This window comes from Macrobrachium nipponense, chromosome 20 (assembly GCF_015104395.2).
Source record: "Macrobrachium nipponense isolate FS-2020 chromosome 20, ASM1510439v2, whole genome shotgun sequence".
In the NCBI taxonomy this organism is placed as follows: domain Eukaryota; kingdom Metazoa; phylum Arthropoda; class Malacostraca; order Decapoda; family Palaemonidae; genus Macrobrachium; species Macrobrachium nipponense.
Window position 1 is genome coordinate 45546664 of NC_061089.1, and position 26758 is coordinate 45573421.

The window sequence follows — 26758 nt, forward strand, 5'->3', positions numbered from 1 at the left end:
GGATGAAGATCTTTTAATAGTTTCCTCTGGATTATTTTCAACATCTGGTGCAGTAATTTTTTTGAGTGCTGTTTTCCTTCAGTGAAGAAGACTATAGACTTAGTGTATAGCTTGTTTGCATATGTACGTATTTATTGGAAATTAAGACATCTTGATACTGTATGTACAGTTAATTGTACCTATTTAATCCTTTCTGACAATAAAGTGCAATTTGCCCCTCAGGTTTTATATATCTGATATTGTGATTAAAGTTCCAGTGCATGTCACTCAGACCAGGTAGCTTGTGGATAAGGGGCATTTTAATAGGTTCCCCTATGTGTTGCATAAGACATTCAAAGGTATTTTGAAAGCACCATGACCAGAGTATAAGTAATGTTGAATGGTATTGTACAGATAGCCTAAGTCTGATGCTAGCCATCCCTGTGAGAACTAAATAAATTAGCTTGGTGGTCAGGTTAAACTGCTTAATAATAAATAAATGCACCTCATGTTCACTGGACTACTCTTATTTACATTTTATGCACCTCATGTTCACTGGACTACTCTTATTTACATTTTATGTGAATCCCATATTCTATGTGCAGTATTGTACATAGGTATATGTATAGTTAAATCATTATCTAGTTGTATTAACTGTAAAGCACAAAATGTACAATTTACTTTGAATCATTGTTTTGCACATCCATTCACACTTTTGCTATTTACTGTGATTTAGTACATAGAAACAATCACTTGAGGAAGTGCAATAAAGGTGTTATACAGGTGGTGAAAAGAAAATGAACAAGGATTACTTTATTGCCTGGATTCAGTCATGTTATGAAAGTAATTGTAATACGTACTGTTAACTGTTAGAGCAATAATCTAGACAGGGTTAAGGCCAGTGTTAATTGGGATTAGGAAGAAATGCCCAAAATATAAAACCTAACATTTTTCAAAAACAGATTTTGAAATTACCATAATTTTAAGGTCATTTGAAGTCCCAGAATAATAATCTTGGGAAGGCAGTAACTATATTGTAAGGGACTGAACTTGAATAAATTATGGATCTACCAAATATGTAGTCTCATGATCCAACTTGATATGAGAAGTAGTAATAGTTTAATGTGAACAGCAGGTAAAATTGATGCATTGTAGGAATAGGTATAATAGCGGAGATAGGAGGCGCAGGTTGGTCGTGTGGTTATGGAAGGGAGAACCTTGGAATAGGTTTGGTAATTTGCAGATACTTAAAAACTCTGCCTTTTATACAAATGGGAAAACTTTCATTGATGGACTTAGTGAAGTTTGCTACTTTTAAGTTGTATTATCTCCTTACATCTCTTTGGTCTATCTGTTTTTCTCTGGACTGGGCAAGACTATTTTTATATTTTCTTCATATAATTGTTGCTTTTTCCTGTTACTTACCATTTTTAATCATTCACTTACATCTCTTTCATCAGACCAATTCTTGAACTTTACTCCACGTTTCACTTCTCACTCAAAAATAAATGTTTTGCAAGCCATTTGAGTATATGAGTGATATTGAGCAGTCTGGTGAAAATGCTAATAATAAAGATTATTTTTATCATTATTATTTTTAGTGCTGGTATTGCATGTCATCATGTGCAGGCAGTACTTTATAAACCTCTAGCTGTTCAATGAAGAGTGCGATGGAAAGTACCTACAACTGTTGCAGTGTTGTTCATTATTATCCAAGTTGCCCACTGTTTGCAGATACTTCTCCTGAAGGACTGGTGAAAAGCAGATATATCACATTTATGATATTGTTTTGTGTCTGCATACTTATTATATTCAGTGATATAATTCTGTATAGTTTATGGGATATTGTATGGACAAAACTTGTTCTCAAAAAGTTTTATACGCCACAGTTCAGGATGTTAGAATAAGCTGATTTTCTGTTAGTGCAACCTCTTTTCTAGGGAGCAGCCTGTTTTATTATTGTTTAAGACATTTTATATGCATTTATTAAATATTTTTTCTTTCCTTTTTTGATAAAGTGATTTCACAAAGTTGTATCTGGAAGAAGTGGTGATGATGATCCAAACTGCAAAATAGTGTCACTGTAGATGACTTGTGCATTACATGGAAACATTTCTCGGAAAGTGAAAATTGTACCACGGTGAACTTCTGGTACTCTGCCATTTTTAAAACTTGTTATTTGGACTTGAGTTGTGAAAGTGTGAGAATGGCAGCTCAGACTCAGACAGCTGGAACTCCTGACAGTCCCTCCAAGCACATTGTATCGAAAACAGTGAAAACAATAGTTCCGACACTTGAAGACTGCCCCTACACACAATATTACTGGTGAGTTCTCAATGCTTATTTAAGGTGTCATTAATGCAGCTTTTTATGTTCATTTGTAAGTCTAATTATAGTTTTACATATAATTCAAGGCTGACACCTTGAAATTTGGTGTAACATTTATTAATAGTTAACAAATTGCCCTTTCCTCATGCAGTGCACTGTAGGATTACTTAAGGTTCTTTGCAGCATCCGCTCTGCCCCCAGCAGGAATCTTTTTCATTCCTTTTAGTGACTGTCTATTTTTATTATCTTTCTTCCGTCTTACTTCCACCCTTTGCTAAAAATTAACTGTTCCATTGCAACTGTTAGGTTTTCCTCCAGTTACACCTTTAAAACCTCTTCTACTCTTAATTTCTCTTTCAGCACTGAATGACTTCACTTGGCTTTTGGCGTGAATTTTATATTCATTGTAGATTCCAATTGCCTGTGCAAATGTATCAAGCTACTGTTTGCATATTCAGGGTGAGCTCTGTCAGTAGTAGTACCTTATAAAGTTTTGCCAGTACATATCTCTGCTGTCATTATTTTTGTTTCTGTATTTTTAGTTTCTCCCTGTTCTTATGATGTTATCCTTCTTTTCTCTGTATTTCCTTGTTGATGGTTTTTATGTTTTTGGCTCATGGCTGTTTTGCATTCCTTACTCAACACAAACTTCAGGTTTATTAAACACATTTTGTATTTAGCTCTTTGTATTTATATTGTTGGGGATGCTATTAAAAATGGGAGTTATGGTTGCGTAGGTAAGGAAAGGCCTGTTGTCAGTTTCTATACATATTCCTTTGCTAATGTCAACATATAATTAGGGGCTTCCTGTACAGGGGAAACATTGTGATGATTACAGAGATTGAATAACTGATGAGTTGGCCGAGTAAGTTGGAAAATTTGTTTTTTTACTATAATACTTAGAATTGCAGTACTAGCTTTTAAATAAGATTGACAAGCTACCTTATACTATTTTCTTTGTTTTTGTGCATGATGTGTTAGATGCCCTTGAAGCAGTCGCATTGTAACACTGGTTTCATTGGAATTAAAGTGTAACAGCTGGACCTAGCATTTTGAAACCTTGTGCGTACATATAGGGAATGAGGTTACATTTTGGTATCATATTCTTGGCTATTTGAATGCATATTTCTTCTTCAGGCTCAAGAGAAAAAAACTCTGGTGGACCTTTTTTAAACACTTTTTGAATAGAACAGCTAATGAGTCTGCTGAAACAGTTTTAAATATGTTTCCAGGGATTACAGACCTATATACAGTAGTACTTTAATTTGTGCTTTAATGCCAAATTAGCCCAGATAAACTTGATTGGTACATGACTTGGAAATAGATTTAGCTTATTGGCAGGAGGAACACTGTTTCACCCATAGGAAAATTGTGTACTTAGAACTCGTGATATTTCTTCTAAATTTCCATGTAATTTTTTGGCAAATGACACTAGCCAGTTAGTCCTCACCTGTTCCTGGTTTCAGGAGAGCTTGACTGACATCGTATTTGGGTAGAACAAAGGGAGTGCTGTTTCTAGGGTTTTGATGTACAACAAAGGGATTGCTGTTTCCAGGGTTTTACTAGTAGAAGACAAGCAGTTTATTGTTTACTCATGAACAGGCTTATTCAGTGCACAGGCCCACAGATGATTATACACCCTTGCTTGCTGATTGAGGTTAATCTTGTTAGGCCTCTTGAAGAGTAATTGTTTTTCATTGTGCAACAAAAATGTCCATTCCTATATGAAACACCATCCTGTTAACCCCTGCAGTTGACTTTGCATTCTACAAGTACTGTAAAGTATTGGCTGATCTTTTTATCATTTTCACTAACTCTTGCAGTGCATCCCACAAAACAGTACCGTTTTCTATGTCTTATAACAAATGTGAATGTAAGGCTAATTTCTGGTGGGAATATTAAGAGAAAAGATTTTTGTGTTACCAGGCTGACCTAGGTTAGCCTACCATATCACTATTAAATCTGTATGCTAACAGTGAAAGCAAATGTTATTTAACCATATAGATTCCTTTCTTGCATTCAAGAGCTTTATACTGTAAATGTTTATTTAAACAGACCTTTTACCATAAACATTTAGGTGGACTGCCAGATGTAAGGGACCACTGTAAAAATAACTTCCTCTCTTTACTGTTAAGTTGTTACTGGTAATTGTAGTTGAATTCTTATTAAGTAAAGAATAGGGGGTTCATCTATATGAAGTAATAATTTCTTTTATTCATATAGGACATGTTGAGGAGATCAATTTCCACGCTTAAATGTACAAGAAGGAAGTATACGTATTGACATCATGGCCACTTAATGATTTTGTTAATTCTCTATTTGAAAGAGTTTATCATTTCATTAAAGTAGTTTTTAGTGTACATCTAGGTAAAGCAAAGTCTAATTCTGTGATAGAGATGTTTGTTCAGCATATTGAAGAAAACAAAATTATAGTAGTATTTGTAAATACAAAAGTGGTAATAAATACAAAAGTGGTAATATTTTTACATTTCATGGTCAAGTGGAAACTTAGTGTACATATTGGTTTGTGTACAAAAATATAAATAGTAAGCAGAAAGTATTATTTCTAATAAATAATTCTAATATCAAAACAGATAAGAACTAATATCAGTAACAAATTCTGAGTATATTTGTTGTAGAATATTTACGTAAATTTACTGAGATTGAAGACGCAGTAACTTTTTTGGGTTACGTATATGTGTTTTTTCTTTTACGTATTTCTTTGCACTTTTCTTTGCAAAATTACAATTATAACTAACATACTATCATAAAAGATAAAAATTAAAACCAACAGCAAACCCTGGGTACATTTATGAGCAAATATATAAATAAAAAGGTGTCATGAGAGAGAGAGAGAGAGAGAGAGAGAGAGAGAGAGAGAGAGAGAGAGAGAGAGAGAGAGAGAGAGAGTACATGTCTCTTGAAAGTCAAGTACACAACTAAGTCATGAGCCGCTTAGAATTGGCAAGCTGAGCCAGTCTAAAAGTTGCCGTTAGTGAATTTATGGGCTATAAATGTAATGGAACCTCTTTTCCGCCTGATTCCCCCAAATCAATGGCATGTAATATTGATGCTCACCGTGAGTGAATCCGTTCCCCACCCAAACCTGTTATTGCTACTCATATGTGGGTATCTGTCCATTAAGGTTTAATCATCACACAACATTGAGTGGTAACTTGGTAAATACATACTTCATAAATGTATGAAATAGGTGGATGGTAGATTTTCTTTTGTTGTTTTAAAGTGTCTTCTTAAAATGAGATAATAATTAAGTGAGACGTCTGTGTCGTATTTTTTCTCAAAGGTGGAGGCTAAGTCTCAAACCCTTTAAGTAAACCCTTTAAGTGACAGTGAAGCACCAGATAAGAGTTATATAGGGCTCACTTATGTTTGCTGTAGTATACCTGTTTGTGCAGTTAGGCAAAGTGGCTTGCTATTAAATTTTGGGGTATACATATTACCTCTGTTCTAGTGTTATAAATTGACTAGTACATTTTGAGTCCGGGAGGTATAGACATATGCCCAAGAGGTGAATAGATGGTAAAATTTGAAGTAGATATTATATTTAATATCAGCTGGTATTTAGCAGACATTTTCAAAATCACTGACCATTGTTAGATACTTTCTTATTGTATACAATTATAATCAGTCGGTTTTAGAGTGTTTTCTGCCACATTAGTTAATTACCCATTTTCACTCCTTGTTTTTCCTCCATACACACTGCATTCATTCCTCCTCACTCTTTTATGTGATCCCCAAGAGGTACCTAGTTGTTACCATCTGCATTGCACTGTTTTTCATCTGTTTGACCATTCCATTATTTCCCAGGTCAGACAGACCAATCTCATGATGTGTTTCATTTGACCCATGCTTTAAGCAAGCCTGCTTCCTTGAGTAGGTTGGCAGCATGATTGTTTTGGTCATGCAATGTCTATTGTTATCATGAGACAAGTATTTGTTTGATATCAACATTTAATTTACTTAAATTCTTGTTTCTTTCAACCAAATCAATGTTTCACGTCCCCCCTTGCTCCTATCCCTTGGGTGGTTAGTGCCATCAGTACACCTCACGCAGTGCACTGTAGGCATTACAAACTTAAAGTCCCTTTACTGTACCTCTGTTCATACTCTCTCTTCCATCTTTTTTTCCACCCTCTTTTAACTGTTGTTTCATAGTACAACTGGAACTTTTTCCTCCTGTTACACCTTTCAAACATTTTTATTGTCAATTTCCCTTTTAGAGCTGAATGACCGAATAGGTCCCAGTACTTGGTTGTTAGTCTGAATTCTGTATTCCATTCCCTCAATCCCATTCTGTTAGTTGCATATATCATTTGTTATAGGACAGTAATTCTTACTGACAGTTTTAAGCAAGAGATGTTTGGGTGTTGTCCACATCCCCACCACCAAATAGCAATTGTTTGAATGTATGAAACAAATTTTTTTTTTTGGAAAAATTATAATATTCTTACTATTCTATTCAGGTTGACAATTTATTCTTAGGCATTGATTCCATATGATTTATGATACATTCTGTGTTGAGCTGTTTAACCGAGTAGCCTTTGCAAGATTTTTTTTATTTTACAGTACTATATTAGACAGATGCATGCATTGATTTAGGTCAGTAAATTTATTTGTTAATTTTGTATATGATTAGATTGTATTTTAAAGTATTATGCAGTGTTTTTTTAACTAAAATGTACAGTACTGCATACCCAAAATGTTTTCTGTAAGCTGCATGTACAGTAGTTGTGCTGTAACCTCCTTCATATAACTTTTTCTTCTTTTGATATTTTGTTCACCGAACATAATTTATAAACAAATGCAAAACATTGGTTTGATGTAGCCTGTTGTATCAGGAAGACAGGAAGATAGACTATGAATTTACAGAATCTTGTAAAGTGAATGCATACCAAGTGAATGGCAGGAATTCCTACCCTACCATTGGTAGCCAACTACTAATACCCACCTTGTTTTTAGTTAAATGGGCGGCACCAGTTTGCGTTGAAAGTAAATCTCTATGTATAGACCTCAGGTTTTCATGTTAGGAAAGATACAAATCACTTAAAAATTTGTCATTTCATTGAAGTCTTTAGGATTGCCAGTGCTGTCACACTGCAATATTCTTGCATTTTGTAGTTTCATCCTCCTTGGAATTGTCCCTCCCTTTTCTCCTATCCTTATTTCCTCTAGCTGGGTCTCAAAATTAGTTTTAGCAAAGCAGAAGCCTTTTTTTATTTTACATTAGATTTCCTCAAGGTTCATTTTAGAGATATAAGTTTTATATAATTAACTTGCCAAGTAATTTGCTATCCATTTCTAATTACCAGCAGCTAAAATTTGAATTTTGCAGTAGTGATTCTTTTGTTTTGGTGTAGGTAACTAGTCCCACCCACTTTCGGGAAGGAGAGGAACAACATAGCAGAGAGCTTCAATGTATTTCTGCCGGCACCTAATGAAGATTGTGAGCAGCAGCTTAAATTTTGGATTTTGTAGACTTCACTGGTTGACCATTTTGAGGATAATTGGTGAATTATTCTTGGATTCTTTAGGTAACCTTTTGGCAATTTATTTTGTTAGGTTTTCTTCGAAGACCATTATTCAAGATTTTGAATTTTCAATATTTTGAGACTTAGCTTAGTCGACTTGTTTACTGACAGGCTGCAATACGAGGTTGACTCCCGCTAAATATGACTTGCATACTATGTGCATCAGTTTCAGAGCTCAGGTTTGTTCTTTAGATGTGTCTTGTCCTGAATGGGACCTAAACAATGGAAAATCTTGACTTCTCATCTAGCCAGGTTGGAGAGGGATAGGAAGAGAAAGGCAACAGCTAGGTGTAATAAAACATGATGTGCCTATTATTATGTTATGTTCCCTATTACCAGACCTTCAGCTGTACCACCTGATCCTGTACCCAGCTCCCACATTTCCGACCCCAATGCATTGCCAACCTCGAAGGTAAATTTGATTGTGGGTTTGATTTTTTAGTAGACACTCTAGCCCAATTAGGTGAGTCAGTCTGTACCCTAATGGACCATGAAGTGAACAAAGTTAGTGTTAATTAGCGAAGTGTTAGTGGGGGAGCTGGCTGTCTGTCCTACCGATTCTTTTAGGCGAAGGTCCCTGGCACACTTCCCCACATCTGGGAGGCCCAAGGGTAGTTGGCCCCTCAGTCACACCTGTAGTAAAGTCCCAGGTGATGACAGACAGCTGTTGGATGTGCATCGTCTTTCCTCAAGTTCAGAGGCGTCCAGCCCTGAACACAGGCGCCAATGGCATTTCAGTGATGAATCCAGACATCTAGCAGCTTTTGGGACAGCCTGGAGTGCCTTATCACCAGAACGCTTGTCTGTAGATCACCGAGTTTTGTCTCCCAAATGATCTTCCTTTGTTGCCTGGCGCAAATGCCTAGTAGCGGTGTCAGAGCGTACTTTGGCGCCAGATCCGCATTTAGTTCCTGAGTGCTCATTGTTCGGTGCCAGCTCTGGCTTTTGTGGTGGCAAACAACCAGCATGCTTCTACTATATATGGTTCACTTGAGGTAGATTCGTGGATGAGCCAAATGCTTACGAGACGTTTGTTTGGAAGCCACTGATTGGTTGGTACCGGCAGGTAGGCAGCTCCCAGCCAATCAGCGTCCGCCAAACGAACGTCTCGCAGGCATAGGGCTCGCCCAAGAATCTACCTTAAGTGAATCAGTTATACATCTGTTGTGCATCCAACACTTGCTCCAATTCAACAGTGGTTAAAAGACCCTAGGCTTTTTGAAAAAGCCTCCTCCTGCTAGATCTGCAGTGGTATCTTTATCTCCAGTGTCATTGGCTGAAGAAGAAGAGGATAAGAAGTATGAGGAAGAAGCTCCTCCATTGGCGATGTGGCTCTGCTGCATTTCCATCTTCAGAGCTTTCCGAAGTTTTTCTCTCCAGCGGCCCCATCTTCTCCGGCTTCTACCTTCCAAATGAGCAATCAGCTTGCAGAAATATCCTGATTGCGTGAGATGGTTCTATGTACTTTGGCTAGCAGACAAGAGGGATCAAGGAAAAGCCTTATTCTGTTATTCCCCTTCCTGTCTATTACGCAGAAGATATTCCTTCTATGCCACTGGAGAAGTTCCTTCCTTGGGTGTGGCTGCCTCCTCTCAGGGGGACTTCTCCAGCCTCATTGATTCCTCCTGGAGGTCAGCTTTTACATGGGCCAAGGTAATGTTTTCATCAGCTGAGATTGGCCAATTTTTACTCAAGTATCTTTACAAAGTGTTTGAGATGATCAGCTTCTTGGACTGGTCAGTAGGCATCCTTGCTCGAAGATACAGGACATCCCTTCCTTACCTACAGATATCTCTTCGTATCTTTTTGGCGTTTTCTCTTGTGTGGATAAAAGGATCACTGGCGTATCTCAGGAGTTAGCTGCGACCTATGCCATGTGAGTTTTGAGGAAACAAGAGGTATGGTGCTCATACACCTCCAAAGGGGTCACTACAGCTCAGAAGTCAGCATTTCTGTTTCACCCCCCCTGTAATACATGACTGCTTATTTCCTCTGCCTGTGGTAAATGAGATTGCATCAAACTTGGAAAAGAAGTGTACCCAGTATCTTTTATCCCAGTCTTCTTGGCATCCTAGGGAGCTTCTCTCCTTCAATGCCAGATCATCTTCACCTTTGCACCCTTATCCCTTTCGAGAAAATAGGCAAAGATCTCAACTAGACCAAGAGCAAATGTTCGCTTCTCTGCCAACCCCTCAATAAGTCCTAGACCAAACCTTCTGCCAGGAAATGAAGACAGTCCTCAAAATTCCAGTAGGTACCAGGCTCCTTCATTTCAAGTACTCAAAGGCTACTCTATTTCATTCAAAGAAAAATCTCCCTTAGTCAAGAAGCCAATTGTCTTGACTGCCTACTCTGTAGGCTCAAGGAGGTTTTTGGCTCTCTCGGAAGAAGCTTCCTTCCTTCTCTGGAAGAGAGCAATAGAGGTAATCTCAGATGTAAACTCGGAGGGGTTTTACAATGTAGACAAGTTGTTTGATTCTTGCATCCCTGCACCAAGGAGCCTGGATGGTCTTGATAAATATGCAGGATGCGTACTTCAACGTCCCTGTACAGAGGACCCTCTGTATTCTGGGGTTGTGGGTTAGGTACCACAACCCCCCTCAATTACCGAAAATCTGCAATATATTGGAATACATTTAAAAATGCTTAAAACTGCCTGTTTTTATGTTACTTTTGTGACCAAATACATTCTCTATGATAAATAATGTATTTAGTCACAAAATTAACATGAAAATACAGTAAGTAGTCAATATTTTTCGACAAAAAAGTCTACGAAACACGGAATTTTCCTCACTTTATTGAAAAATGCATCTCAGAAAAATCTGCGAATAACCGAATCTATGGGCGTCGAAACATGAATAAGCAGGGATCCTCTGTACACCCAGACTTGAGGAAGTACCTCAGATTTGTGTTTCAGGACCAGGTCTTCCAGTTTTGGGCTCTATGCTTTGGACTATCGACTGCTCCTCAAGTGTTGACTCGCATTCTTGCTCCTTTGGCGGGATGGCTTCATCTCATGGCCGTCCACATTGCCTTTTATTTAGATGACTGGCTCCTTCGCTCTTCGACGAAGGATCATTGCACAGAGGACATTCAGAGGACCCTCCTTTAATACTGGAACTTAAGTCTTCCAAAGTCCCAGCTGGTTTCATCTCAACAGATAGTATATTTGGGAATGACTGAATTCTCAACGTTTTCCAGCTTTTCCATCCCCCAAGAGAGTGGAATCCTGTCTTCAAGTGATAGACGAATTTCTCACTTTTCAGACCTGCTCGGCCAACAAAGGGATGAGTCTCCTCAGGATGTCGGCTTTCATTTGAGCAGTTTGTCTCCATGGGGAGACTACATATGAGTCTTTCAGTTCTTCCTAGAGCCAGCTGGGGCAGGAAGAAACATGCAGACTCTTTCATTTTCCCATTGACACAAGGCATCAAGAAACATCTGCTTTGGTGGAGATCAGAAGACTAGCTGCTAAAAGGGAAGTCCCATTTTTCTCAGAACCTGTCAGACTTAGGCTGGGGAGATCACCTGGAAGACAAAGAAGTCTTTGTAATGTGGTCTCAACAACAAAAGAGTTGGCACATAAATGTGTAAGAGTTAAAAGCTATTCACCTAGGGTTACAGGCCTTTGCCTTAAAAGTCCGAAACAAAACGGTAGCAATCCATTTGGACAATACCACCACCCTTACCTATGTAAGCAAACAAGGGGGACTCATTCCTTCTGCCTTTGTGAGGCAGCAAGGAAACTTCCACTTTGGATGAATCAGAACCAAACAAGGATTGTGACGAGGTTCGTTCAAGGCAGACTGAATGTGTTAGCAGACAAGATCCATTGGTCTGCCTAGACTTTTGGAAGTTGTGGGGAAGACCGACTCTGGACCTTTTCGTGACCTCCAAGAACTATTGTCTACCTCTATTTTTTTTGCCAGTCCCAGATCCTTCGACATGGGCTATGGATGCCATGCTTCAAGACTGGTCAAACAAGGACCTTTATGCCTTCCCCGCCCTTACAGAATGATCAGGGAAGAAATAAACAAGTTTCAATCCCACAAATAAATGTCGATGATTCTCACAGGCCCTTTTAGGCCCTAAGGGAATGATTTCCGGATCTTATGAGTCTTCTGGTCAACTTTGCAAGTCTGCTCCCTCAAAGACACAAGCTTCTCAGACAACCCCATCTCAGGCGATTTCATCAAGGGTTGTCAACTCTAGCTCTGACAGGCTACAAACTCTCAAGAAACTTCTCAGAGCCACAGAATTTTTGAGAGCAGCTGCAGAGTCTATTTTGAAATATAGACGTCAGTCAACATGCAACTTCTACCAGAACAAGTTGGATATTTTCATCACTTTGTGCTAAAGAAATCACATCTCTTCTTCTGAGCTGACCGTGACAGAGATTTCTGATTTTTTATTATTGCTGAGGACCTCTAGAGGCTTGTCCTTTTCTACTATAATGGCTTATAGGGCCATGCTAAGCTCATTTTTCAGACACAGGGGCCTGGACCTGTCCTTGAATCAGGACTTACTGGATCTTATTAGATCTTTTGACACTAGCAAATAGAAGAATACAGAACAATTGTTGTGGAACTTAGATGTGGTTCTTAAATGGCCTTCTAGTCTACCCTTCAAACCTCTCGGTTCAGCTTTGTTAAAGAATTTTACCAGAAAGACCCTTTTCCTAGTAGTGTTAGTGAGGGTTAGAGAGATCAATGCTATTGATAAAAGGGTCAGTTTCTCCAAAGGAGATGTGATATGCTCCTACAGTCAACCCTTGGCCCCATTCTGTTAATATTAAAAATCTAATAGAGATAGTAGGATCAGAGGATGTGTACCTTCAGAAGACTGACAAGATAAGAGCACTTTCCAGTAATTTATGATGTTTGGTGAAGGACCCCTCTCGACCTCCTACAAAGAATGCACTTTCCTTCTTCCTAAGAGACCTCATTCGTGAGGCACATTCCGAAGTAGGAGAAGAATTTTTTCTTGCTTTGAAAGTGAGAGCTCATGAAATAAGGGCTGTGGCTACTTTATTTGCCTTTAAGTAAAACATCTCTTGTCTTCCATTCTCCAGGCAATGTATTGGAAGTGTAAGTCAGTCTTTTCATGCCCCTATTTATGATAGGTTGAATCAGTTTTTAATAATTGAAGTGATTTGAGCCCATTATTGGTGGCTAGCATGGGGGGGGGGGAGTGTAGGAAGCATTCATTCATCCTTCTCCTTACTCCTTGCCTTGGAAAATGGTGTTGGAGTCTTAGGGGAGCCCAGAGGTACTATGTACTTGGATACCCTCCAGTTCTTTTGGATACCCTCCAGTTCTTTTAATGGCTGAGTGGTGGTATTTTTAACTGTTGTCTGCTTGTTTCATTATGCTAATGCAACCAGGGTATGGCCAACTTTTTATGCTTCATAAGTGCTGAGAAGGGTCCTTCACTGCAAAGCTCCCATTTATGTAGCAGGTGACACTTGGCAATTTGTACTACCACACCACTACCAGTTAAGATGAGTGCCAACCAAAGGCAGTTTTCTTCCTGCAGCAGCTCTCTTATCAGAAGAGGAAACAGCAAGCATTGTGTCAGTGCTAACAGATTTTCTATTCTCAGTTCATTACATTTAATGATGCTGTTGGGGGTAGATTAGGTCCATGAATCCCACTTCCTATCAATGTGGCAATCAGCTGTTTAATTACTTGGTAAGTTACTTTTATAAAAATGAAATTTTTATTATAAAATAAGGTTTTATATAATCTTAACAAGTAATTATGTACATAATGGGAGCCCTCCTGTCTCCCCTCTTATGGACACTCAGGCATAAATACATTGAAGCTTCCTGCTTTGTTGCTCCTCTTCATCCTGAAAGTTGGCGGGATAGTTACCTACACCAAAACAACAGAATCTTTACTGCGAAATTCAAATTTTAGATGCTGGTACCTAAAAATTGCTATATTACTTGTTAAGTATATACAAAACCTTATTTTATTATAAAAATGTCATTTTCATATCTGCATTGATAAACTACTTGCTTATTTTTTTGAAAAGATATTTGTAGGATAGCTGTCAAAATTTTTCACTGAGAGGATATTTATAGGGTATCGGGTAAAATGTTCCGATTTCTGTTTTATGATAATCATAGCCAATTCATTACTTAATCTCTTGGTAGACTCTGATTGAAAATCAGTGGGAAGTTGTTTGAAAGTTTTAAGTCAAGGATGGGCATTATTTCTTCCTTCTTTCCTTTTCATTTCATTAAATCTCCTCATGGTTTCTCTTCAGTCCTTTGTCAGAATCTCACACTGTTGTATGTAATGTAATGGTTTGTACCTATAAAAAAAATGGTTTGGTATAAGGTTAAATTTTTTGTTTCATATATTTACTATATAACTAATAATTAAGTCTGAGATTGAAAGCTAAATGCTAATTGCATTTATTCTTTTTGAATTCTCATGTGACTGTCAGATGCACTATGTATGGAAATGCTTTTTATTTGCAGTGAAGAAAATGTCTGGAGATTATGCGAGTACGTCCAGTGCAATGAAGCACAAGACTTGGGCAAATGTTACGTGGCCTTTATCAGTAACGAGTCCCGCTGTGTTCCTCTCTGGAGACAACGAATAGGGAAATCAGAAGATAAGCTCGTCTCCTGGGTGTGTATACATTTTGTTATAGTATTACAGTACTTGGTTCTTTTCTCGTTCATCATATCCATGTGTTTTTGGTATCCTTATTGCTCTTCTTCAACCCTCCCCTGCAAAAAAAAAAATAATAAAGAAATGAAAAGTCCTTTGAGGTTGTGTTGAGAAGTATTGATGTTATCTGTCACAGGTACTGTAATATGCTGTTCTGCTGTAGTCTTGGTTCAGTGTGGATACGAGATGAAAGCTAGGTTTCCTTTGATAGTTTTTTTTAATTTTTAGTTGTGTATTTGAATGGCTGTATATTTCAATTTGAACTTAATTAGTTGAAGAATGTGTGTGTTAGCATTTTCATCTTAAAAATCTTCCCTTAATCTGTTTTTTTTTCTGAGATAATCCTTTGGCCTAAGCTGGAGAAGGCTGGGTTATGATGTGATACTCTGGATGAAAGTCAGTGTATATTTGCACTTATTTAAGGTATAGCTGCACAAAAATAGTATGCTCACAGACCATATTGCACTGTTTTGAGGATGGCCCTTATGATAGTTTGTTGATTTCATAATGTATCAAACAAAATGAATTTTGTAGATTGATAGAGTAGATGATTAAATTTCTGAGGTTAACTTTAAGTAACCTGCAGAATGACAGTGGTCTAAATGTTCAATTGATTACTTTCAAGTTATTTTCTTTCATGTGATAAACTACACATTTAGTAAAGTTGATAGTCTCATTTCCAATTAGAAAATGGATAAACTATCATTTCATAGTATTGCTAGCAATCCAATCATGGACACTGGTTGCTTGGTCAGTGTTTTCATCCCTTGTTGCAAAAAAGGTTCCCTTTGGAAGACTTCAAAAAGTCTGGCAATGAACGTGTGCTATATGTTTTGTCAGAATGCCCAAGTTTATGAAATTACTCCAGAGTGCAGCATGTGTGTGAATCCTTTTAATGCACTTTGAGTTTGCAATTTATGTTTATTTGCAATGTAAATGATTAATTTCCTTTGGCCTAAACTCTCTTAGTCACCACGAAAATACTGACTAGAAAAAATAATTAAGACATATGCTTTTAGCACTATGTACCTCTCAGAGAACGACTGACAGCAGCTATTACTCATATTCATTTTTAATTTAATACAGCCTTTGGCTTTATGATTAGTTTATTCCATATTCCATTGTGTGGTTTTAATTTATTTTTTACGAATAAAATTTGATTAGTCCATGCAACCCAGTCCCAGAATGCATAGAATACAAAGCAACACTTAAAATTAAACTTATTTGTTTTAATTATACAACTTCCCCAGTAATTATATAGCTAAGAGTTTCACTTGCCGGCAGTTAAGATCCCAAAATCTGCAGGTTGCGCTAACTATCTATTTGCCTTGGTTAGGTAACAGTGCCCTGCCCACTTTCCGGTTAAGAAAGAGGAGCAGCACAGCAAAGAGCTCAGTTTCTTTCTGCTGGCCGATGGCTATGGTTGTCGGTTGCAGTTATTCCTGAAATATTTTTGGACTTTCCTTTTTGTAATCACAATTGGTGAAGTATACTCTATTCTTGTATTAGCCGTCTTGGCAAATCATTTAGATAGCGTTAGGTTCTGTGATAATCTGCTAGCTTTAGGTCTTGCACTAGAGGCTACAAGACTAGGCTAACCAAGGAATCGTGCGATAATCACACTTTATGTACTAATTGTAGAGGGCAAACATGTTCATTTGATAATACATATAATGAATGTGTTGATTGGGACGAAAGGAAGTGGAGGAGTTTGGAATCTCATTTAAAGAAATTAGAGAGAGACAGGAAGAGAAAGGCTTTGATTAGGGCCAATTCAAAATCAGGTAGCCAGGATTCTTCTAATTTGAATTCACATCTGAGTATTCCTGTTATATCTTTAGCTCCCGCACCCACTTCTCTTGCTACTCCACCTTCCCCGTTTGCAGGCTCCTGCACTTCCGATCCCAACCCCATCACCTGTCTAGAGGAAAAGATTGATATGCGTTTTGCTCTGTTAGTACAGACTATGGAGCAGCTTCGTGTGTCTGTGACGGTCCTTATGGACAAAGCGAAAAGTCATAGTGTTACGTTAGTGGAGGAGGTGGCTGTTCGTCCCACCGATGCTCCTAGGCAAAGGTCACTGTCACACTCCCCAGTGCAGGGGAGGAGTCAAACAGGTAACCCAAGGGAGGTCGGTAGGGTCTGCCCATGAGCAGTCGCCCCCTCAGTTCAACCTGTTGTCGCTTCCCAGGTTGAAATGGAGAGCCGTTGGGAAGGGCTCTCCTTGGATGTGCATAAATTGTCAAGTTTGGATGACTCCTCTCCACGACGCCAGTGGCATTCGGGGAGCAAGTCTTGACCGTTGAAGAGAGGCGCTTTGGATGCATCTCCAGTGGTTCCTACTAAGAAACCTAGAGAACCATGCCCTTTTTGCAGTCATTGGGACAGCCCGGAGCATTTTTCTTCTGATTGCCTCTTGGAAGTTGATGCTCCTCTGGTGCCCAAGGCTCGTCATCGCTCTTTGGCTCCTCTTCAAGCTCCTGTATCTGTCATGCAGGAGTGCCCATTGGACGTAGTCAGCGCTCATTGGCGCCTGAGCTCCCTTCTGTCACGCACCAATTAGTGCCTGCTTGCGTTGCGCAGGAGCTCCCTTCAACTCCCTCAGGTCCTGCTGGTGCTGCTTCTACTGCTGAGACAGTAGATCCCATTCAGGCGAAGCTCAACAGTATTCTGCTTTAACTGGATAAGCCTCTTTCTTCAGTTTAAGCTCCGACAACTCAGTGCCCATGACGGTCCAGCAAGCGCCCACAACAGTTCAACTGGTGCCAGTAGTGGGTGAAGCTCCCTCTACATCGTCTCCTCGGATGCCTAGAGATGCTGCAGCGCCGCAAACTCCTATAGAGGCTGTTTCGATATGAACACAAGTTGATGCAGCCACACCTCAGGCTCCTGCAGATGTGGATCTTTCCCCTATTTCATCTGAAGACGAAGCTACAGAGGATCAAGAGGCTCCCTCTTCAGCGTATGTGGCTTTATTGAAGTTCTTCCTCGCCACATATCCGTCCTTTTTCAAGCCGACTTCTCCATTGTCTCCTGAATCGACTTTGGTTAGGATAGTATACCTTCCTTGAAACGCTTGAAGATGCCAAAGATGGTTTTGTCCTCCTCAGCTGAGAAGGCTTTTAAAGAGATAGACGCTTGGCTTGCTGAAAACAGGGAAGAAGGCAAGACCTCTTTTTGTTTTCCACCTTCCCGAATCTCCAGGTGGAGATACTTGTCCTATGCTGTGAAACGCAAAAGAGGCTCCTTCCTTGGGTGTTTGCGTGTCTGCACAGGGAGATTTTTCTGGTCTTGTAGATGCAGGCAGACGCTCGACTTTTTCTTCGGGGAAGATTTTGTTTTCTGCCTCAGAGTTGGCTCAACTTCTGAAAGGCATTTTCAAAGCATTTGAAGTTTTCAACTTTCTTGATTGGTCTTTTGGTGCTCTGGCCTGCAAGATTAGGTCTTGCCCTTTGCTTTCGGAGAACCTCTTGGCACATTGGATAGGAGTCTTCTCGTGTATCAATAAAGGGATTAGGGACGGTTCCCTTGACTTGCTCTCTCTCTGCATGATGGGAATGCTCAAGAAGAGGGAGCTCTGGTGTTCCTACATGTCAAAGGGCGTTACTTCCTTGCAGAAATCAGCTCTATTATTCTCCCCCTTAGATAAGAGACACTTGTTTCTTGAAGCTACAGTTTTAGGAGTTGCTTTGGATCTGGAGAAGAAATGTACTTAAGATCTCCTTGCCCAGTCTTCAAAAAGACTGAGAGATCCTCCAGCGACAGTTGCGAGACAACCTCTTCCCTCAAGAAACCAGTCCTTTCGGGCCAGACAGAGATCCCTTGCAAAATCAAGAGGAAGTACTAGATTTTTGTCTAAATCCATCAAGAAAACGTCTTTGAGGGGCTCCTTTAGCAAGTGAGGATGCCGTTCTCTGCAAGAGTGTAGGAGCCAGATTTCTAATGTTTTGGGAAGTTTGGCAGAGAAATGGGGCAGCCTTGGATTGTCAAGGTTCTGAAGGAAGGCTATGTTATCCCCTTCCTCAGAAGCCTCCCTTAGTCAGCACGCCAGTCATCTTAACAGCTAATTCAAGAGGATCAAAGAGGTTTTTGGCTTTAGAGGACGAAGTAACTTCTAATGTAAGAAAGGGAGCAGTAGAACTCATTCTAGATTGTTAGTGCCCGGGATTCTACAATCATCTCTTTGTAGTTCCCAAGTCATCGGGGGGCTGGAGGCCCGTCCTGGATGTCAGTGCTCTGAATGTCTTCGTTGTAAACACGAAGTTCAAGATGGAAACAAACCAAAGAGTCCTGTTGTCCATTCACGCGGGAGATTGGATGACGTCCATAGATCTTCAGGACGCATACTTCCATGTTCCCATACACCCCAAGTCATGGAAGTATCTCTGGTTTGTATTTGAAGGAAAGATTTTTCAATTTCGTGCCCTTTGTTTCAGACTGACAATAGAGCCTCAAGTATTTACCAGGTTAATGGCTCCCATTACAAAGTGACTCCACATTCAGGGGATACGAATATCCTTGTATTTAGACGACTGGCTCCTAAGAGCCCAGTCAGAGAGTCAGTGTGCGGAGGAGCTCAAGAAGACTCTCTCTAGTACAGGAGTTAGGAATCCTTGTAAACTCCCAGAAATCTCAGTTGACTCCCACTCAGGAGATTCAATATTTTGAAATGGTCTTAGTGACTCAGAGTTTTTGGGTTTTTCTGACCCAGAAAAGAGTAGATTCTTGCAGAAGAAAGATACAAGAAGTTTTGGCCTTAAACGAGTGCTCGGGCAACAATTGCATGAGTCTGCTGGGGTTCCTTTCATTGATGGAACAGTTTGTGTCATTCGGCAGGCTACATCTCAGACCCCAGCAGTTCTATCTAAAAGCGAGCTGGAACAGAAAGGAGCTTCCAGACTTGCATGTTTTTCATATAACACAGGAAATAAAAGTGGACCTTCTTTGGTGGAATTCACAGAAGAGACTGTTGGAAGGTAAGTCTCTCTTTGAACTGAACCCTGACCTGAACTTCTTTTCAGATGTGTCGGACCTAGGATGGGGAGTATGGTCCCTTGAGCAAAGGTCTTTGCATATCAATGTGAAGGAGCTAAAGGCAATACATCTGGACCTTCAGTCCTTCGCATCAGAAGTAGAAAACAAGATGATAGCGGTCTATGCGAACAACACAACTGCTATCTCGTATGTCAAGAAGCAAGGAGGGACACGGTCTTTCTCTCTTTACAAAGCGGCAAGAGACCTCCTCATTTGGGCAGAACGAAACAATATGCATCTAGTCACCAGGTTCATCCAGGGAAAGCTAAGTGTTTTAGAGGACGAGCTAAGTCGTTGGAGGCAAGTCCTGCTGATGGAATGGATGTTGGATCCTCTGGTCTATACTTGGACCTTTGGAAACTGTGGGGAAAACCGATGATAGACTTGTTTGCCACATCTTGGAACCATTGTCTTCCTCTGTTTTGTTCGCCAGTTCCAGACCCACAGGTGTGGGCTGTGGATGCTTTTCTTATGGACTGGTCGGATAAGGAACTGTTTTCCCTCCGTTCAGCCTGATAAGGCAAGTGCCAAACAAGTTCCTTGTACACAGCAATGTGTCTCTGATCTTGGCGACCCCCTTCTGGCCATCAAAGGAATGGTTCCCTGATCTCGTAGATCTATTGGTGGACTTCCCGAGGCTGCTTCCTCAAAAGAGGCAGCTACTCAGACAGCCACATTTCCACAGATTCCACAAAAACCAATCTTCTCTGGCCCTGACAGGATTCAAACTGTCCAGAAACTCCTTAGAAAGAAAGAGTTTTCTAAGGGAGCTTCAGAGGCTATCTCATGTGTAGGAGAAGATCTTCTAGTAACGTGTATCAGAATAAATGGAGAATCTTCAGAGGGTGGTGTAAGAATTCCAACATCTCTTCTTCTAAGACCACTGTGATGTAAATAGCCGATTTCTTGCATCATTTGAGATCAGTAAGAAACCTGCCTTCCTCTACCATCAAGGGGCTATAGGGCCACGTTAGCATCGGTGTTCCGCCACAGAGGCTTGGGCTTGTCCTCCAACCCAGACATCTCTGATCTCATTAGATCGTTTGATACTTCTTTTCGTAAAGATTCTCCCATGGTGCCTTGGAATCTTGATATTGTGTTAAAGTGGTTGTCTGGGCCTTGTTTTGAACTTATGCACGAACTTAGTCTGAAGTACTTAACTAGAAAAACTAGAAAAACTGGGGAAATTGTGTAATTAAAAATGACATTTTTATGATTAGATAAAGTTTTAATTATACTTACCAATAATTATATAATCAGAGCCCACCCACCATCCCACAGCATGGATTCCTGTTGATGAGCATAAACAAACTGAGCTCTTTGCTGTGTTGTTCCTCTCTCTTGCCCCGAAAGTCGGTGGGGCACTGTTACCTAACCAAGGCAAATAGATAGTTAGCGCGACCCGTGAATTTTGGGATTTTAACTGCCGGCGAGTGAAACTCTTAGCTCTTAATGTCATATTTTCCAATAAATGAAAGTTTTTGAAACAAATCAGAAGAAATTTTTTATAGAATCTCAACATTTTCAGTTAATCAAATTGTTAGATTTTTGAGGATTTGCAATTTATTACATATAGTCAATATACGTATTTACTAAGACAAACCCTGTGGGCCTGAACTTTGAGAGTCCAGAATATTGAGTCTGGTTAAACTAATTATTAATAATGATAATGGTAATTGAAAAGTAGATTGCATAAGTTTGTCTCTTTTGCTCATGCTTTCTTCATATATGCAGTTGAGATTACAGATGTTTCTTTATGGGAGGGACAATTGAAGAGGTAATCTGCAAAAGGTTAGCAGCTGACATTAAGATATGGAATTTTAGACAAATGCTCTTCACTGGTAATGCCAGAAGGTTTAATTATTTGTGTATTTCATTTCATAGCCTAATGACATCAATGATATACCACATAGATTTAGGTAATTTTCTTGCTTGAGCAAGAATACAGAGAATATTTAAGCATTTAAATTTAGGCTACTGTATATGCAGCAATGAATATTAGTAACTTTCTGACTTATGCTCTTGTTTATGTAGCCTTTTGCAAAACTTGGTTTTTCATACCTATGTTTGTTTAATTTCTTTCAGAAATTATTTGTACATGATATACAGTTTCATTGAAGCTCCATTTTTGTTTTCAAACAGTTAAAGGATGGATTTGTAGTTACTTCATACACTGCACTAGAGTATAGCATATGTATGTCTAGTTTCTCTAGGGAGATCCAGATTTTCAAATGCTCAATTCATCAGCCATTTCATACATGAGGGCCAAGTGAAAGGATGGAAAATATTTTTTTGTACATGAACTTTCCTGTCAGATATATACTTAGCTTACATCTCTGACATCACGACAAAATTCAAAACTCGCGGCACACGCGACAGGTAGGTCAGGTGATCTACCTTACCCGCCGCTGGGTGGCGGGTGTAAGAACCAAACCCACTTTCTTGTCAGATTTTCTCTGTCGCTGGTCCTCACGATAGTTGGATTTGTTTCTCGTTGCCTGGATTCTTTGGACTGACATTTTTGGTGAAGTACCTTTTCATTTGGCTTGGCATACGCGATTGTGGACTGGTTTTTTGGATTTTCTCTGGATTTTTCTTGTGATGGCTGATTCTGATGTTAAAAAATCTACCATGTTTAGAGTGTGCTCTGTGAGTGAATGTAAGTTGAGGCTACCTAAAGCATCGGTAGATCCTCACAATGTATGTATGGGATGTAGAGGTAATGAATGTTCTTTCAATAACCCGTGTAAGGAGTGTGAAAGATTGGATGAAGATGGATGGAAGTCTCTTTCTTCCTATTTAAGGAAGTTAGAGAAAGATAGGGTCCGTAAGGCTTCTTCAAGAAGCTCCAGTAGATCGCGCATTAGCGAACTTGAAGTAGAGAACCCTGTTGTAGAGTTAGTACCTTCTCCTGTTTCAGCCCCTGCTCCCGGCATCGAACCTGAAGATACGCCTTCGGAGGTGGCCTCCATGAGGGCCACGATTCGTAGCATGGAGAGCAAAATACGCTCATTAGAAGGTAAGCGTGATAGTGCCAGTGAATTGCGCAGTGCCCCTAGTGCAGTGGAGGGTGCGTCTGACCGGCTCACTAATGCTTCCAGGCCTAGACCTCTTCCAGACTCCCAGACCCAGTGGAGGAGGAAAGTCAACAGCTGCAGGAAGGTTAGGGAGAACCCCCACTGGTCAGGCGTCCCCTCGGCAGATCCTGTTTTACGTTCCCAGGCTGCCTTGGATCAAGCCAAGAAAGAAGTTTTGTGCCAGTGCTTCTCTTCGTCATCTTCGCCCTCTCCTAAGCGCGGATGGAGCGCCTCGGAAGCCTCGCGCCCTCTCAAGAGAGCCTGGAAGGCTCCTTGCGCCCTTCCCTCCAGCCCTGAATACTTCTCGGAAGAGCCTGAGGTAGAAGTCAAGAGAACCAGGAGATCGCAAGAGCTCTCATCTCCTTTTCACCCTCGAGCCTCGTCCCCAGTAGAGGCTTTCGAGAGATCTCCGGCGCGTATCTTAGCAGGTTTGCAGGCGCAGATTTCGGCTCTGGCGGACTCCTTGGCAGGGAGTTCTCACCGTAGGAAGGACGTCTTGCTCCCGGTGAAGAAGTCTAAGAGAGACCTCGTGGATATCTCGCCTCCTGCAGAAAGGTACCAAGAGCCTCGCAGCCGCTCTTCGATCGATCAAGAGCCTGATAGGAACTACTCTCCGAGTAGGCGCTTTTCGCCCCTGAGCAGGCGCCAAGAGCCTGGGAAGCTTCTCGCGTCGAGCAGGCGCTCTTCTCCTGATAGCCGCTCGTCCAGAGTCAGACACCTTGAACAGGACAGGCGCTTCTCTTCAAGCAGGCGCTCTTCGCCAAGGATCCGTTCTCCTCCTGGCAGGCGTCAAGAGCCTGGCAGGCGCCAGGAGCCTAGTAGACACCAGGAGTTTTGTAGGCGCCCCTCTCCAAGCAGGCGCTCTTCTCCAGGCAGCCGCTCTCCCTTGGACAGGCGCTTGGAGCCTGGTAGGCGCTTTTCACCTAACATTCGCTCTTCGCCAGAGACCCTCTCTCCTCTTGGCAGACGCCGAGAATCTAGTAGGCGCCAAGAGCCTAGTAGGTGCCAAGAACCTAGTAGGCACCGATCTCCGAGCAGGCGCCCTTCCCCAGGTAGCCGCTCTCCTCTAGACAGGCGCCCAGAGCCTAGTAGGCGCTACCCGTCTGGTAGGCGCTCTTCGCCTGAGAGCCTTTCTCCTCGTGGCAGGCGCCAAGAGCCTAGCAGCGCTCTTCTCCTGGCAGGCGCTCCCCTCTGGGCAAGACTTTAGAGCATGACAAGCGCGCCGCTTCTAGTAGGCGCTCTCCTAGAAAGAGCTCTCCTCCAGGCAGCCGCTCTTCCCCGGACAGGCGCCCTTCGAAGGATAAGCGCCCTTCTTCTGAAGAGGATCAATAGGCAACGGATGAAGAGTTGGCCAAGGATTCTTCAGTCTCTTCATACAAGAGGCTTACGGACCTCCTGTTACAAGAATTTGGAGACGCCCTTTCTACTGTTGCTCCTCCTTCACCTCCTTCTTTGTTTTCGACTTCTAAGACAACGAAAACTTCTTCATACGTGAAAATGAAGCCCACCATCTCGATGAAGAAGGCCCTTAAAGGTTTTCTGGGATTGGTTGGTCTCCAAGGAAGAGAAAGGAAAGACTGTTTTTTCGTTCCCGCCTTCCAAGCTGACGGGAAAGATGGGCTTTTGGTATGAGTCAGGGGAGCCTTTGGGCCTGGTTCTTCCCTCCTCCGCGGACTCGGACTTCTCTTCGTTGGTGGATTCCGCTCGTTGCTCAGCTCTTCTTTCAGCTAAGACGACGTGGGGAATGAGTGAGTTGGACCACCTTCTGAAGGGAATGTTCCAGGTCCTTGAAGTATTTAACTTCTTGGACTGGTCCCTGGGAGTTTTAGCAAAGAAGACTCAATCCCAGGAGTCCCTTTCACCTGAGGATCTACATTGTGTCCTGTCTTGTATGGACAAGGCAGTGAGAGACAGTTCTGGCGAGGTAGCTTCTCTTTTCGGAGCGGGAGTTATCAAGAAGAGGGCAGTGTACTGCTCTTTTCTAACTAAAGCGGTTTCTCACACGCAGAGAGCCTCTCTGTTGTATGCACAGCTCTCGCCTCAGCTGTTTCCTAAGAAGATTATACAAGACATCTTGAGTGCCCTCTCAGCGAAGGCCACGCAAGATATGTTAGCCCAGTCAGCTAGGATGCCTCGTACATCCTTCCAAGCGAAACCCAAGAAGGAGACACCCGCAAGGCAGGAGCCCTTTCGAGGAGGCCCTCCCTCCCGTTCCTCCTCCTCTAGAGGAACAAGACCTCCTAAGAGAGGAAGGACCTTCTCTCGATCTATTAGGTCAAAGAAGTAGCACCCAAGTCCTCCAGACTACAGTAGGTGCCAGACTACTGAGATTCTCAGACGTCTGGGCCCAGAAGGGGGCGGACAACTGGTCCCTCTCAATCGTCAGGAAGGGGTACCTCATTCCCTTCATTTCAAGACCTCCCTTGACCACAACCCCAAGGGAGTTGGTGGCCAAGTTCAAAGACCCTCACATGAACCAAGCCCTTGCTCTAGCAGTAGAGCTTATGCTGGAGAAGGAAGCTATAGAGCTAGTGAAAGAGCCTTGTTCTGCGGGTTTTTACAACCGCCTCTTCCTAGTTCCCAAAACCTCAGGAGGATGGAGACCGGTTCTGGATGTAAGCACCCTGAACGTCTTCGTGAAGAAGAGAAAGTTCGCCATGGAGACGACATCTTCAGTTTTAGCAGCTCTTCGCCCGGGGGACTGGATGGTGTCACTAGATCTTCAGGACGCTTACTTCCACATGCCGGTCCATCCTTCTTCACGGAAATTCCTAAGGTTCATGTGGAAAGGAAAAGTTTTCCAATTCAGGGCCTTGTGCTTCGGCCTCTCTACAGCCCCCCAAGTTTTTACGGGGCTCATGAAAAATGTAGCACAATGGCTACATTTGGAGGGAGTGAGGGTTTCCCTCTACTTGGACGACTGGCTTATCAGAGCCAAATCGAAAGAAAGATGTCTGGAGGACCTTCACAAGACGTTGACCCTGGCAAGTTCTCTGGGACTATTAGTGAACTTCGAGAAATCTCAGTTAATCCCCAGCCAAGATCGGATTTATCTGGGGATTTGGATGGTTTCTCCGGATTTTCGGGCGTATCCCTCTTCAGAAAGGATAACTCGATGTTCCGAGAAGGTCACAACCTTTCTAGAGAAAGATGTATGCACAGCGAGGGAGTGGATGAGTCTGTTGGGGACGCTCTCCTCGCTGGAGCAATTCGTTTCTCTAGGAAGGTTGCACCTGAGACCACTACAGTTCTTTTTGAACCGGAACTGGAACCGCCGGTCTCAAGATCTAGAATTCCTCTTCAAGATCTCGAAGGAGATAAAGAAGGATCTCCTCTGGTGGGCAGACCCTCTTCGCTTCGTGGAAGGTATATCCCTGCACATGCCGAATCCCAACCTAGTGTTGTTTTCCGACGCGTCGGACACAGGTTGGGGAGCGACGCTTGGTTCAAGGGAAGTGTCAGGCACCTGGGAGGGGGTACAGGTGTCCTGGGACATCAACAAAAAGGAGTTGATGGCGGTTTGGCTAGCCGTAAAAGCCTTCGAGTCCCTCGTTCAGGATGCAGCGGTTCAGATCAACTCGGACAACACCACAGCACTGGCTTACATCAGGAAGCAAGGGGGGACGCACTCCTTCTCCCTATACGAAACAGCAAGGAAACTTCTTCTGTGGTCAGAGGAAAGGAGGATAAGACTCCTCACCAGATTCGTGCAGGGAGAAAGGAACGTCAGGGCCGACCTTCTGAGCAGGAAAAACCAAGTCCTTCCCTCAGAGTGGACTCTTCACTCGGACGTGTGCCAGGAGCTGTGGAAGACGTGGGGCAGACCTCACTTGGATCTATTCGCGACCTCCAAGAACGCGAGGATAGACCTTTACTGCTCCCCGATATCAGACCCGAGAGCAGTAGCGATAGATGCTTTTCTGCTGGACTGGAAGCATCTAGACCTTTATGCATTCCCTCCTTTCAAGATTCTGGGAGAGACACTAAGAAAATTTGCAGCATCGGAAGGAGCATGAATGACATTGATAGCTCCGTTCTGGCCCGCCCAAGACTGGTTCACAGAGGTACTGGAATGGTTAGTAGACATTCCAAGATCCCTGCCACTAAG

General features: G+C 41.7%; 1 protein-coding gene across 9 annotated transcripts in view; it reads left to right on the plus strand.

Annotated features, from left to right (window-relative positions):
* LOC135225426 (protein N-terminal glutamine amidohydrolase-like) overlaps positions 1 to 26758 on the plus strand; it is an 89413-nt gene that overhangs the window by 25528 nt on the left and 37127 nt on the right. For all 9 annotated transcript variants that reach the window (XR_010316957.1, XM_064264777.1, XM_064264772.1 and 6 more), the window contains exons 2-3: positions 1998 to 2304; positions 14344 to 14497. Coding sequence is in view for 8 of the 9 variants with exons in the window: in XM_064264777.1 (XP_064120847.1) it covers positions 2186 to 2304; positions 14344 to 14497 (273 nt within the window). In the remaining variant the exon portion in view is untranslated. The remainder of the gene's footprint in view (positions 1 to 1997; positions 2305 to 14343; positions 14498 to 26758) is intronic.